Source organism: Callithrix jacchus, chromosome 22 (genome assembly GCF_049354715.1).
Source record: "Callithrix jacchus isolate 240 chromosome 22, calJac240_pri, whole genome shotgun sequence".
Taxonomy (NCBI): domain Eukaryota; kingdom Metazoa; phylum Chordata; class Mammalia; order Primates; family Cebidae; genus Callithrix; species Callithrix jacchus.
Window position 1 is genome coordinate 41,112,291 of NC_133523.1, and position 12,378 is coordinate 41,124,668.

General features: G+C 44.1%; 1 protein-coding gene across 6 annotated transcripts in view; it reads left to right on the forward strand.

Annotated features, from left to right (window-relative positions):
* Positions 1–12,378, forward strand: part of SAE1 (SUMO1 activating enzyme subunit 1) — an 83,107-nt gene that overhangs the window by 26,209 nt on the left and 44,520 nt on the right. For all 6 annotated transcript variants that reach the window (XR_013531015.1, XR_013531016.1, XM_002762266.5 and 3 more), the window contains exon 6: positions 11,136–11,241. Coding sequence is in view for 4 of the 6 variants with exons in the window: in XM_002762266.5 (XP_002762312.1) it covers positions 11,136–11,241 (106 nt within the window). In the remaining 2 variants the exon portion in view is untranslated. The remainder of the gene's footprint in view (positions 1–11,135; positions 11,242–12,378) is intronic.

A 12,378-nucleotide genomic window follows, 5' to 3' on the forward strand; every position in this document is an offset into this window, starting at 1 on the left:
GTTTGGTGACACAGCAAGACTGTCTCAAAGGAAAAAAAAAGTTTTCTCTGCCTTTTTTTTTTTCTTTTGCCAAACAGCCATTAATAAGAAAAACCTTCAATGTTGACAGGTGTTATCAGATTCATATTTGTTAATGTAGTTTATGTTAAGGGTTCAGCCTCTATTTGGATCAGGTGTAATAACTACATTTATAGAAAGGAGTGGAGAAGGGATCAGAAAATGATAGTTCCTGTAGCTAGTGCTGGAATCTGAGATGGGAACCACGCGATGGGGAAAACAAGAAGGGGCCAGAGTTGGTTTCATTGAACTGAGAGGAAAGACATGACCAAGCCCATATTTACTCTTTGCTTTGTATATTTAAATGTTGAGAAAGAAAAACAGCTGGGCAGAATGTTGAGTTAAATTACGCTAACGGGGGGATTCCAAAGAGTGCAGAAACCACAAAAGAGACTGCAAAAAACCACAGAAGTGGAACTCTCAGACTCGCCAGCAAGGCGGCGTTGGAGATTTTCTTTCTCTTGCTTTTTGTGTTTGTGTTGGAGTAGTTTGGTGCTGTAAGTGTGATACAGAGGAATTAAGCGCTAATTCTAGTGTCTATTCACAGAACCATAATTATCCAGAGTGAACCTTGGTGTTTTGGCCAAAACTTGGGTCCTTTTCTTTCTGCCTTTCTTTCTTTTTGAGGCCCAGTCAAGATTTATCTGAATAGCTCCGTGAGTTTGGTGGGGGGAGATAAATTGTTAACTAACGGAGGAATACAAAAGCTGCTTTGTGGGTGCTGTCAGTTTATAAATCACACCCTCTTACAAGTGTGACACTTGGCCTTGGTGTGAAGGGTTTTATGGCTTAAGGGCCTTCTCTGATTGAGGCGGGTCTTTCACATTCAAATGGAGAGAGTACCCAGCTTTGTTAGCCATTCACAGCTGGAAGTTTCCCTGGAGTCAGTTCTGATGGTGCCCACTGGGGTGGATCTGGAAACTTCTTTCGGGAGCCACTTTATCTCACTATGAGGAGAATGTAGGCAGCCCAGGCCTTTGCCTACCATTCTGTAGGGCCCTGCAGGCACAGGGGTTTTTGTGCAGCCTCTTCCTACATGGAGCTGAGTTGGAAGGTATCAAAATATTCCCCAGCTGACATTGTTAGTCAGCTGTTACACTTGAACAATTCACGCTTGGATTCCAACCCTGAGCCCTTAAGGTTAGGAGGCATTCAGTGCATTCCCGCTGACAATCCCCGGGATTCCAAACCTTGCCTTTGTGCGGCCTCACCAAGGGCCTTGTAGACAGACTGGGCTGCACTGGGTTTTGGCCGTGGCTTTGCCATCTTGTGATAACATGCCTCCTCCGTTTTGGCACAGATGGCCCTGTGATTTCGAGGTTCTCTTCCAACACCAAAGATTTCTTGATTCAGATGCTGCCCTTTTGCCTAACTGTACAGAATAACTAGTTGAGTTGTGCTCAGAAAGTGCAAGGTGGGGGTGGGGAAGCAGCCACTTCCTGTTTCCTGTGAAAGGTTTTCTGGTTAGGGTTCCCTTTCCCTCCCCCTTTTCCTTAGGTTTAGTTTAACCAAAGGTTGTAAAGCCACTTTTGCTTCACGGTACACTTGGTGCTCCTAAATTAGTAGCGTTAAAAAACAAAGAGGAAAAACAGCCTGTGGTTTTCACACCCTCTAGGAAGATAGTGGGCCTTTCTAGCACCTGTGCCATTTTGATAACTAAGGCCTTAGGAAAATGCCTAGCCCAGAAATAGGTGCTCAGTAGTTTGTTTGCTTCCTTTGGTGCCCAGGAGAAGCTGTCAAATGGATTTCATCACAATCAGGTCTTGGGGACAAGGCTCACATGGACACTGATGTGCAAGAGACAGAGGAGAGAGCAATGAGGTGGTGGCAAGGAAGTGCCCAAAAAGGTTTCCCAGAGGAAGAGTTGTTTGTGTTGGCATGTGAGGGACAAGTTTGCCAGGCGCCAGAGCCCAGAGCAGTGTTCTGTCCAAGGAAGTAGGATAAACTGACAGACAGGCATAGGGGCAGAGTTGCTCTAGCTGCCCCCACTGGCACAGTCAGCTCTTTCTGTGAGTTGCAGAATGCCTACTGTATGCAAGACACTGTGTTGAGTGCAAGGAATCACATCCACATCCTGTTGTCTCTACCTACAGCTGATGAAGAAGCCATGAGAAATTAAGTGACCCGACCAAGGTCACACAGCTGCAGAAGGGGGCGAGAGTATAGACAGTGGGTAAGGGCACAGGCTCATGCTATGATTTACAATGAGGAGTCCCCCTGGAGTTTCTAGGGTCGTGTGACATATTATGAGGATGGTGGGATAAAATACATGAACATTGGGATCATTCTAGAAAATGATCTTACTTTGGGGTAAGAGGTTGCTGTCATGCTCCCATGTTCATGTTTCTTTATTGTGAGTTGTTTGTGTTAGGTGCTGCCAGAGATGATGAGATTCCTGATGGTGGTTACTCTCTAATAGCTCTTTAAAAATTAAACACAAAGTAGGGTTTGTTCCTGCTGCTAGAAATACAGATTTAATTTTACCTCTGCTCCTGAAATAGGTGACTAATTTGGAATACTATTAATACTTTTTTCATGAACTAGTTGAGAAATTCCACAGTGGAGGAGTGATTCATTCTTTTGATTCCCTCTTTCTGAGCAACTTGTTGACAACCTTCTCATCCTCTCTCACACCCATCATTAAAGAAACAGTTGGGTTCTTTTTTTTTCATGTGGTACCTTGGTTTCCATCGCTGATGGCCCTTGAGATTGCTTGTCTCTGTCCCTTCCCTTCGATTTTAAGCTCCATAGGGGAAGGCCGTCTTGTTCACTGCTAGATTCCTAGTCCAGTGTCTAGCATAGTCATATCTAGGGAATATTGGTTCCCTATATTGTGGTGGCTCTTAACTGCAGCGTAATCCAACCCTGGAGGAGATGATTTTCTTCCTTTTTTTGTCTTTGAAGCAAGTCTCACTACTCTGTCACCCAGGCTGAAGTGCAGTGGCTCAGACACTGCTCACTGCAGCCTCCCATATAGCTGGAGCTAATGGCATCCACTACAACTGGCTAATTTTTAATTTAAAAAAATTATTATTCTGAGACAAAGTCTCGCTCTGTCACCTAGGCTGGAGTGCAGTGGCACAGTTTCAGTTCAGTCCAGCCTCCACCTCCTGGGTTCAAGCAATTCTCCTGCCTCAGCCTCCAGAATAGCTGGGACTACAGTTGTGCACCACCTGCTTGGCTAATTTTTGTATTTTTGTAGAGACAGGGTTTCACCATACTGGCCAGGCTGATCTCCAACTCCTGGCCTCAAGTGATCTGCCCACCTTGGCCTTCCAAAGTGCTGGGATTATAGGTATGAGCCACCACGCCCTACCTGATTTTTTTTTTTTTTTTGAGACAGAGTTTCGCTCTTGTTACCCAGGCTGGAGTGCAATGGCGCGATCTCGGCTCACCGCAACCTCCACCTCCTGGGTTCAGGCAATTCTCCTGCCTCAGCCTCCAGAGTAGCTGGGACTACAGGCACACACCACCATGCCCAGCTAATTTTTTGTATTTTTAGTAGAGACGGGGTTTCACCATGTTGACCAGGATGGTCTCGATCTCTTGACCTTGTGATCCACCCGCCTCGGCCTCCCAAAGTGCTGGAATTACAGGCTTGAACCACCGCGCCCAGCTGATTATTTTCATTTTAAAAAAGGATTATTGAAGTTACCTTCATTACCAATGAAACGAATTAACTTGCTAGTATATCAGTTCTCATGGTTTAGGTCATTAGAGCTAAGCTGAGAGACAGAATACCAAAGAAGACAATAGACTTGCCTAGAAATATTTAGAACCAAGTCAGTTGCCTGGGCTGGAACCCTCAGGCCAGAGAGGTTCAAAATCCTGCTAATTATTAATATCAGAAATACTTGGTTCAAAGGAGTGGAAATAGGACAGTGAGGGGTGTAAATTTGCAGAGTTTGGTGGAATGCTGATAGCAGGTTTTCCAGGTAGGAGAATTAGTTAGGGTGGGGATGGTAGTATTAGCTTATCTATCTATATATATATCTAATTTTATATATTATTTATTTTTGATATAGGGTGTGACTCTTGTAGCCCAGGCTGGAGTGCAGTGGCGTGAACACAGCTCAATGCAGCCTTGAACTTCTGGGCTAAAAGGATCCTTCTCTCCAAGTTAGCAGGGACTACAGGTGTGTGCCACCATGCTCTGCTAATTTTTTTTTTTTTTTTCGAGATGGGTTCTCTAATTATTTTGATGAGGCTGGTCTCGAACTCAAGGCCTCAAGCCTTGGTGTCTTCCAAAGTGCTGAGATTATAAGCCACCACACCTAGCCTATATTATCTATTTTTGTATTGTGATATTTAATGCACTAAAGGAGATATGTAGCATCAATGAAGATAACAGAACAAAACAAATACTATCCACCTTAAAAACACAAACATTTGTAGTACTTTCATACCAATCTGTGTGCTGCATCTCTGTCTTCTGCCTGTTTCTCCTCCTTGTACCCTCACCAGGTAAGTAACCCCAGAGCTGCTAGTACATTTGTGTGGACTAAAAAAGACACCTGGAAGGGGCAGATACAGTCCCACTTGGCTTCTTGTTTTATCATGTGTTTATAAATCTAAACAGTGACATATAACTTATTATACAATATTTTAGGCATAAATCAGGAATAATTTAGCTCTCCATCAGATGGACCTACCACTCAGTTTGAAGCATCAAATGTTACTGGTGTGGTGAGATCCTCTGGCTCTCCCTCCAACAGAAGTCACCACCCTCCTCAGTTGTGTTTCTCATTCCCATGAATTTCTTTTTACTACTTATGTATGTATTTCCACATAATATATAGAATTGCTTTGCATGCTTTTAAGCTTAAAAATTGGTTTTATATTGTAGGCATGGTGCCACCTGCTTTTAAAGAGCAGCAACGCATTTGTGAGGCCATCTGTTTATATGTTGTTTTAGGGGTTTGCTGTCCATTATGGTAGCCACTAGCCACACGTGGCTATTTAAATTAATTAAAGTAAAAGATTTAGTTTTTCAGTCTCACTGGTCACATTTTATGTGGCCAGTAATCACATGTGGCTATTGGCATCTGTATTGCATAGCATAGATTACAGTCTGTTCCATCGTCACTGCTCGTTCTCTTGGATAGCCCTGCAGGGCATTTCTTTTTGGTTTTTGTTTTGTTTTTGGTTTTTGCTAGAGTATTTATTGCATAAATACATTACTATTTATGTATCAATTTTTCTATTTATAAGCATTTGAGTATGCAGGTTTTTGCTGTTACAAATGATGTGCTACAGAAGCATTTTGTTTTTGTGTGTATAGATTATCTCCTTGGGCAATTGTGCTAATTTCTCTTGAATATGTACCTGGGAGTAAAATTAAGATGAGGGCATTTTCAGCTTTACCAGACTCTGTTAAGTTGCTCTCATGCCGTTTTATCAATTTATATTCCCGAACCAACAGTATGTACCAGTAACATTTGGCAACTTCAGGCTTTTTTTTTTCCACTCTGTTGAGTGTGAAAAATGTGTTTTGATTGTGGTTGTCATTTGTTAGAATACTTTTTAAAAGCTTTTTAAAGATTCCTGGTCCCTCTACCCCCACCCTCACCTCCCCTACCCCAGAAATTTTGATTGGGTAGGACCTGGAGATTATATTCATCTTTATATGCAGAATTTCGTTACCTGTTACAAATGTTCAGCCTGGTTTAAGAAATAAAATAAGTCTGGGTGCAGTGGCTCATGCCTGTAATCCTAGCACTTTGGAAAGCAAAGGTGGGCAGGCCACTTGAGCCCAGGAGTTCGACACCAGCCTGGGCAACATGGTGAAACCCCATCTCTACCAAAAATCCAAAAAATTAGCTGGGCATGGTGGGGTGTGCCTATGTTACCAGCTACTTGGGAAGCTGAGGCAGGAGGATTGTTTGAGCCTGGGAAGTGGAGGCAGCAGTGAGCTGACATTGTGCCACTATACTACATCCTGGGTGACAGAGCAACACACTGTCTCAAAAAATATATGTATTTTAAAAAATTTTTATTTTCTCCAACCCCTCTCCTGCACTGCTCCTGCCACTTTTCAAAATTTTTTTAAGTGAAGTAAGTCCAAATGTGGAAAATATAGAACAAGTTAACAAAATGTTAATCCTCTTATCAAATAATGACTAACATTCTTTTCAATGTTTCTCCAAGCACATATGTAACAAAATGGGGCACAAACTATTATATATTACATACAATATATATGGTTACCTTTCTTTATTAATGGGTTTCACATTCATGAATTCAGCCAACTGTGGATCAAAAGTATTTGGCGTGCTTGGAGTACATCCAAAAAAAAAAAGGAAGAAAATTAAAGTTATATTAATAATAAAATATTTTAGAAGAAACATTGTGTCTGTCAGTACCAAACAGTACAGACCTTTTTTTCCCTCATTCCCTAAACAATACAACAACTGTTTACGTAGCAATTACATTAGCTATTGTAAGTAATCCAGAGATTATTTAAAGAATACGGGAGGCTGGGCTCGGTGGCTCATGCTTGAAATCCTAGCACTTTGGGAGGCTGTGGCGAGCGGATCACTTGTCAGGAGTTGGAGACCAGCCTGGCCAACATGGTGAAACCCCATCTCTACTAAAAACACAAAACTAGCCAGGCATGGTGGTGCGCACCTGTAATCCCAGCTACTTGGGAGGCTGAGGCCAGGGAATTGCTTGAACCCAGGAGGTGGAGGTTGCAGTGAGCCAAAATTGTGCCATTGCACTCCAGCCTGGCAATAGAGCGAGACTTTGTCTCAAAAATAAATAAAGTGTAGGCCGGGTGCGGTGGCTCAAGCCTGTAATCCCAGCACTTTGGGAGGCCGAGGCGGGTGGATCACGAGGTCAACAGATCGAGACCATCCTGGTCAACATGGTGAAACCCCATCTCTACTAAAAATCACAAAAAATTAGCTGGGCACGGTGGCGCGTGCCTGTAATCCCAGCTACTCAGGAGGCTGAGGCAGGAGAATTGCCTGAACCCAGGAGGCGGAGGTTGCGGTGAGCCGAGATCGCGCCATTGCACTCCAGCCTGGGTAACGAGCGAAACCCCGCCTCAAAATTAAATAAATAAATAAATAAATAAATAATAAATTGTATGGGAGGATGCACATAGAGTATAGGTAAGTACTACGCCGTTTATTTATTTATTTTTTAAGACAGAGTCTTGCTTTATCGCCAAGGCTGGAAGCACAGTGGTACAGTCTATTCTGCCTCCCAGGTTCAAGTGATCCTCTGGCCTCAGCCTCCCTAGTAGCTGGGATTATAGGCTGGTGCCACCACAACCAGCTAAATTTTATATTTTTGGTAGAGAGGGGGTTTTGCTATGTTGTCCAGGCTGGTCTCCAACTCCTGATCTCAAATAATCTGCCTATATCGGCCTCCCAAAGTTGTGGGGTTACAGGCATGAGCCACTGCGCCTGGCCTGTATACGTATATGTATGTACGTGGTTTTATCTTTTGCTTTTTTCATCTTTCCATCTACTTTGGAATGCGTGATTTTAAATGTCCTTGTCATTTTTCTCTTCTTGCCTAGTCATAATCTATTTTACCAGTCTCCTGGTGTAACGAGGTTATTGCAGTTTCCTACTGTTCTAAATGACTCCTCACAACCCCGTAATTTGATGGTTGATGGGCTGTGGGAGAATTCATCTTTTAAATTTACTCATAGGTTTTTTGGCAAATGAAAAGCAGGTCGGATTCTATCAGCTCATGAGTATTTACTGAAACTCTAGTCTGTTCGGTGCTATGCCTTTTCCTGCCTCAGGAAACTGATTCCCATTTGAGGACAGGAGGTCAGTTAATGCTGTAAGAGGGCTTGTTATTAGTCTTTTATTGTTTTTTGAGATGGGTCTTGCTCTGTCACCCAGGCTGGAGTGCAGCAGAATAATCTTGGCTCACTGCAGCCTCCACCTTCTGGGTTCAAGCAATTCTCCTGCCTTAGCCTCCTGAATAGCTGGGATTACAGGCACACACACCATCACGCCTCACTAATTTTTATATTTTTAGTGGAGATGGCGTTTTGCCATGTTGGCCAGGCTGGTCTCAAACTGCTGACCTCAGTTGATCTGCCCACGTTCGTCTTCCAAAGTGCTGGGATTACTGCTGTGAGCCAGTGAGTCCTGCCTTGTTACTAGTGTTACCTAGATTGAAATCCTTAAGCCCAGAATTGTATGTGAAGGAAGCAGACGGTGGATGGGAGTGGCTCAGGCATTCTTGAGCTGAGAAAGTATAGGAGTGGAAGTGTGTAAGTTACCTGTTTTTGGGGTATTCATTCCAGCTGATAGTGGATGCTACTCCCTGGCAGACACTTTGGGGTACCTCACCTGAAAGACCCCTGATTCCCTGAAGGCATTGTCAGGTGTATTTTCTCTTTATAAACCTAATGCCAGTGGAGTGGGTAAGGCAGGTACCTACCACCATTTGCATCTGCTGCTACAGATTAGGCAGCTTTGTTAAGTTTTGTTTAGTTTTTTTGAGATGGAGTCTCTTTCTGTAGCCCAGGCCTCAAGCAATTCTCCTACCTCAGCCTCCCAAGTAGCTGGGATTACAGGCACGAGCCACCATGCCTAGCTAATTTATGTTTTTTTTGTTTTGTTTTTAGTAGAGTTGGGGTTTCACCATGTTGGCCAGTCTGGTCTTGAACTGCTGACCTTGTAGCCTTCCAAAGTGCTGGGATTATAGGCAGGAGCCACTGCTGTTTTGTTTTTAATTGTTATGAGTTAGTTTGAATCAAAAGTGATACTAAGAGGAGTGCAAGAAGCCCGGAATAACTATTGTTATTTGAGAGGAGTAATAAACACCAGGGTCCCTGGGGAGTCCCAGGGGCATTAGGAGTTTGTGGACTTTCCATTTAGAACATTGTCATTAATGTGTATCTGCATCTCTGCATTCCAGCTTTCACATTTTCAATTCCTAGGAGAGAGAATTTGATTGGCATGGCTGGGGCCATGTGCCTGCTTCTGGCTGTCACCTGTGGCTAGGCGGCTAGTACCTGTTACAGACAGGGCCACTGGGAGCTTCCTTCCCAGTTGTCAGCCACAGGCCCAAGATAAGTAAATTAATTTGCTGAACGTCAGAAGTTACATGAAGAGCTGGCAGTAAGTAGTTCTGCCAGTACACACAGGCACAAAGGGCCTCTTTTCTTGGCCTCCAGTGCACTAGACTCTTGGGTCAAGGAAATGAAGGCAGTATACCCACTCAGAGCCCAGACCTTTTCTCCCTCCAGTTGTAGACTCTGGATACCTGGAACTCTTGAAATCTGTGCAGACAACCCCAGGCTTCTCAGAATTTTTTGTGAGCTGCTTCCCTCTTCTGCCTGTGCAATGTAGGCCTTGTCACAATGTCTGAATGCTTAGGCCAGAGGTGTGGGGGTTTGGTGAGAAAGGATGAGCTAGCTAGCCACACTCAAGGGCAGAGCCACCAGCACTGTGGGACAGAACCAGGCGTGGGAAGATAAGTGGGCATGTATTGGGGCCAGCTTTCCCGATGTGCCTTATTCTGGTACAGAACTCCTGAGGAGTGTGAAAATTTCAAATTTGATTCAGGCCTTCCAGGTGGTTATGAAGAAGGTATATTTGTCAAGACAGGATAGTACAATATACTTCATTTAATAGCTTATTAGTGTGATTTATAGCTAAATATGTAGACATGATATGTAGGTCTTCATTCATACTCTTGCCCCAGGCCCTAAAAATGTTAGCTAATAGGCAAGACCTGCCTGGGACTGAAACTCTAAAACACAACCCTCAACCCCGACTCCGTTTCATATAGTAGCCTAGCATAGCAGTTGGTTCATTGCTTATAGTCAGGCAAACAACAATGACTCTAAATTGAGCTCTTGGTAATTTTTGAAACCTGCCTGGTGAGACTTTGTTTCCTCATTCTGATGGCATTCCCAAACCATATTGCAAATGGCTTCATCTGTATTTTAAAACTTGTTAAAAAGGGTCTGGCAGTCTACATAGCAGGCATAAAATGTCACTAGGCTGACTCCATGGCTTATCTTTTGAGGTCAAACAGACCCATTGACGAAAAGATTTAAGGACAGTGAAAACATCTTGTATACTATCTTTTTTTTTTTTTTTTTTTTTTTGAGATGGAGTCTTGCTCTTGTCACCCAGGCTGGAGTGCAGTGGCGTGATCTTGCTCACTGCAACCTCCACCTCCTGAGTTCAAGCTATTCTCCTATCTTAGTTTCCCAAGTAGCTGGGACTACAGGTGCCTGCCACCATGCCCAGCTAATGTTTTTTTTTTTTTGAGACGGAGTCTTGCTCTGTTGCCAGGCTAGAGTACAGTGGCATGATCCTGGCTCACTGCAGCCTCCACTCCCTGGGTTCAAGTGATTCTCCTGCCTCAGCTTCCTGAGTAGCTGGCACTACAGGTATGCACCACCACGCCCAGCTAATTTTTCTATTTTCAGTAGAGACGGGGTTTCACCATTTTGGCCAGGATGGTCTCTGTCTCTTGACCTTCTGTTCCGCCTGCCTCAGCCTCCTAAAGTGCTGGGATTATAGGTGTGAGCCACTTGGCCCAGACTTTTTTTTTTTTTAAAGATGGAGTCTCAGTCAGGCTGGAGTGCAGTGGCTCAGTCTCAGCTCATTGCAACCTCTGCCTTCCGGGTTCAGGCAATTCTCCTGTCTCAGCCTCCCAAGTAGCTGGGACTACAGGTGCCTACCAGCACACCCAGCTAATTTTTGTATTTTTATTAGAACCAGGGTTTCGCCCTGTTGGTCAGGCTGGTCTCAAACTCCTGACCTCAGGTGATCCACCCGTCTTGGCCTCCCAAAGTGCTGGGATTACAGGTGTGAGCTACTACCCTTGGCCCAACCAAAGTTAAAGAGCCAGAATGGAAACAGGTCTTTGGGAGTTTGACTCTGTCTTCCTTCAGTGCAAGGAGTACGTGTTGTCTATCCCCAGAAGCACACAGTGAGTGCTCAACAAGCATTCCTTGGATCAAATGGCCTCTGCTTCTTTTAATGGTCAGCAAATATTAAATAATGAGATTTTTCTGAGATGGAGAGCAACTGCCCTGTGATTGAAAGCCAGCATATTTTATTCCTAAGCAGTTCTGCCTTTTTCCATAGAAGGTGATCTTCTGCCCCGTTAAAGAAGCCCTGGAGGTGGACTGGAGCAGTGAGAAAGCAAAGGCTGCTCTGAAGCGCACGACCTCAGACTACTTTCTCCTTCAAGGTAGGCCTAAAGCACAACTTTCCCCAGGGAGGTCTTTTGGCTCTGATTTCTGCAAATCTGGTTGTAAGATCCAGATAGTTTTGTGATGTTTGCCTTGGGTGGCATTCTTCATTAGCTAGTTCCCAGTGATCACGAGAAAGGCATGTGAAGGGTGAGGTCCACCATTGAGCTCTGGGTTCTAATGACTTTTGCTTTTTTTTTTTACTTGTTGATATGGTCTCCCTCTAAAGTTGAGCCTAAGGTGATAGTGATAGTGTCATAGGTCATAGATTGAGGAACTTCCTTTTTTTTTTTTTTTTTTGGAGACAGTCTTGTTCTGTCACCTAGGCTAAAGTGTAATGGAGTGCAAGTTCGACTCACTGCAATCTTCACCTCCCGGGTTGAAGCGATTCTGGTATTTTGGCATCCCCAATAACTGGGTTGACAGGCAAGTGCCACTGTGCCTGGCTAATTTTTGTATTTTGAGTAGAGACAGGGTTTTACCATGTTGGCCAGGCTGATCTCGAACTCCTAACCTCAGGTGATCCACCTGCCTCGGCCTCCCAAAGTGCTGGGATTACAGGCATGATCCATCATGCTATGCCTGATCAAGCAACTTCTCATCATCTTTTGTTTTCTCTCTCTCTTTTTTTTTTTTTTTTTTGAGACAAGGTCTTGCTCTGCTGTCACCCAGGCTGGAGTGCAGTAGCACGATCATGACTCACTGTAGCCTCGACTTCCTGGGCTTGAGTGCTCCCCATGCCTCAGCCTCCTGAGTAGCTAGTACTACAGGCACACACTACCATGCCCAAGTAGTTTTTGTATTTTTTTGTAGAAGCAAGGTTTCTCTGTGTAGCCCTGACTGGTCTTGAACTCCTGGGTTCCAGTGATACCCCCACCTAGTCCTTCCAAAGTGCTGGAGTTAAAGGCATAAGCCACTGCGCTTGGTCTGCTCTTCAGAATTATTTCCCTGCCTGAAAACCAGCTTCACTCTCATGAAAGGTGGGGTTGTTTTCCCTCTTACTATTAATGAACTACTTTTCAGTCCATCTTTGCTGGTGGTCAGGAGACTGTTAGTAAGTATTGGTTGGCTTCTCAGTGTCCTTCCTGTGCCTGGCACTGTTTTTTGTTTTTTTTTGTTTTGAGACGGCATCTTAC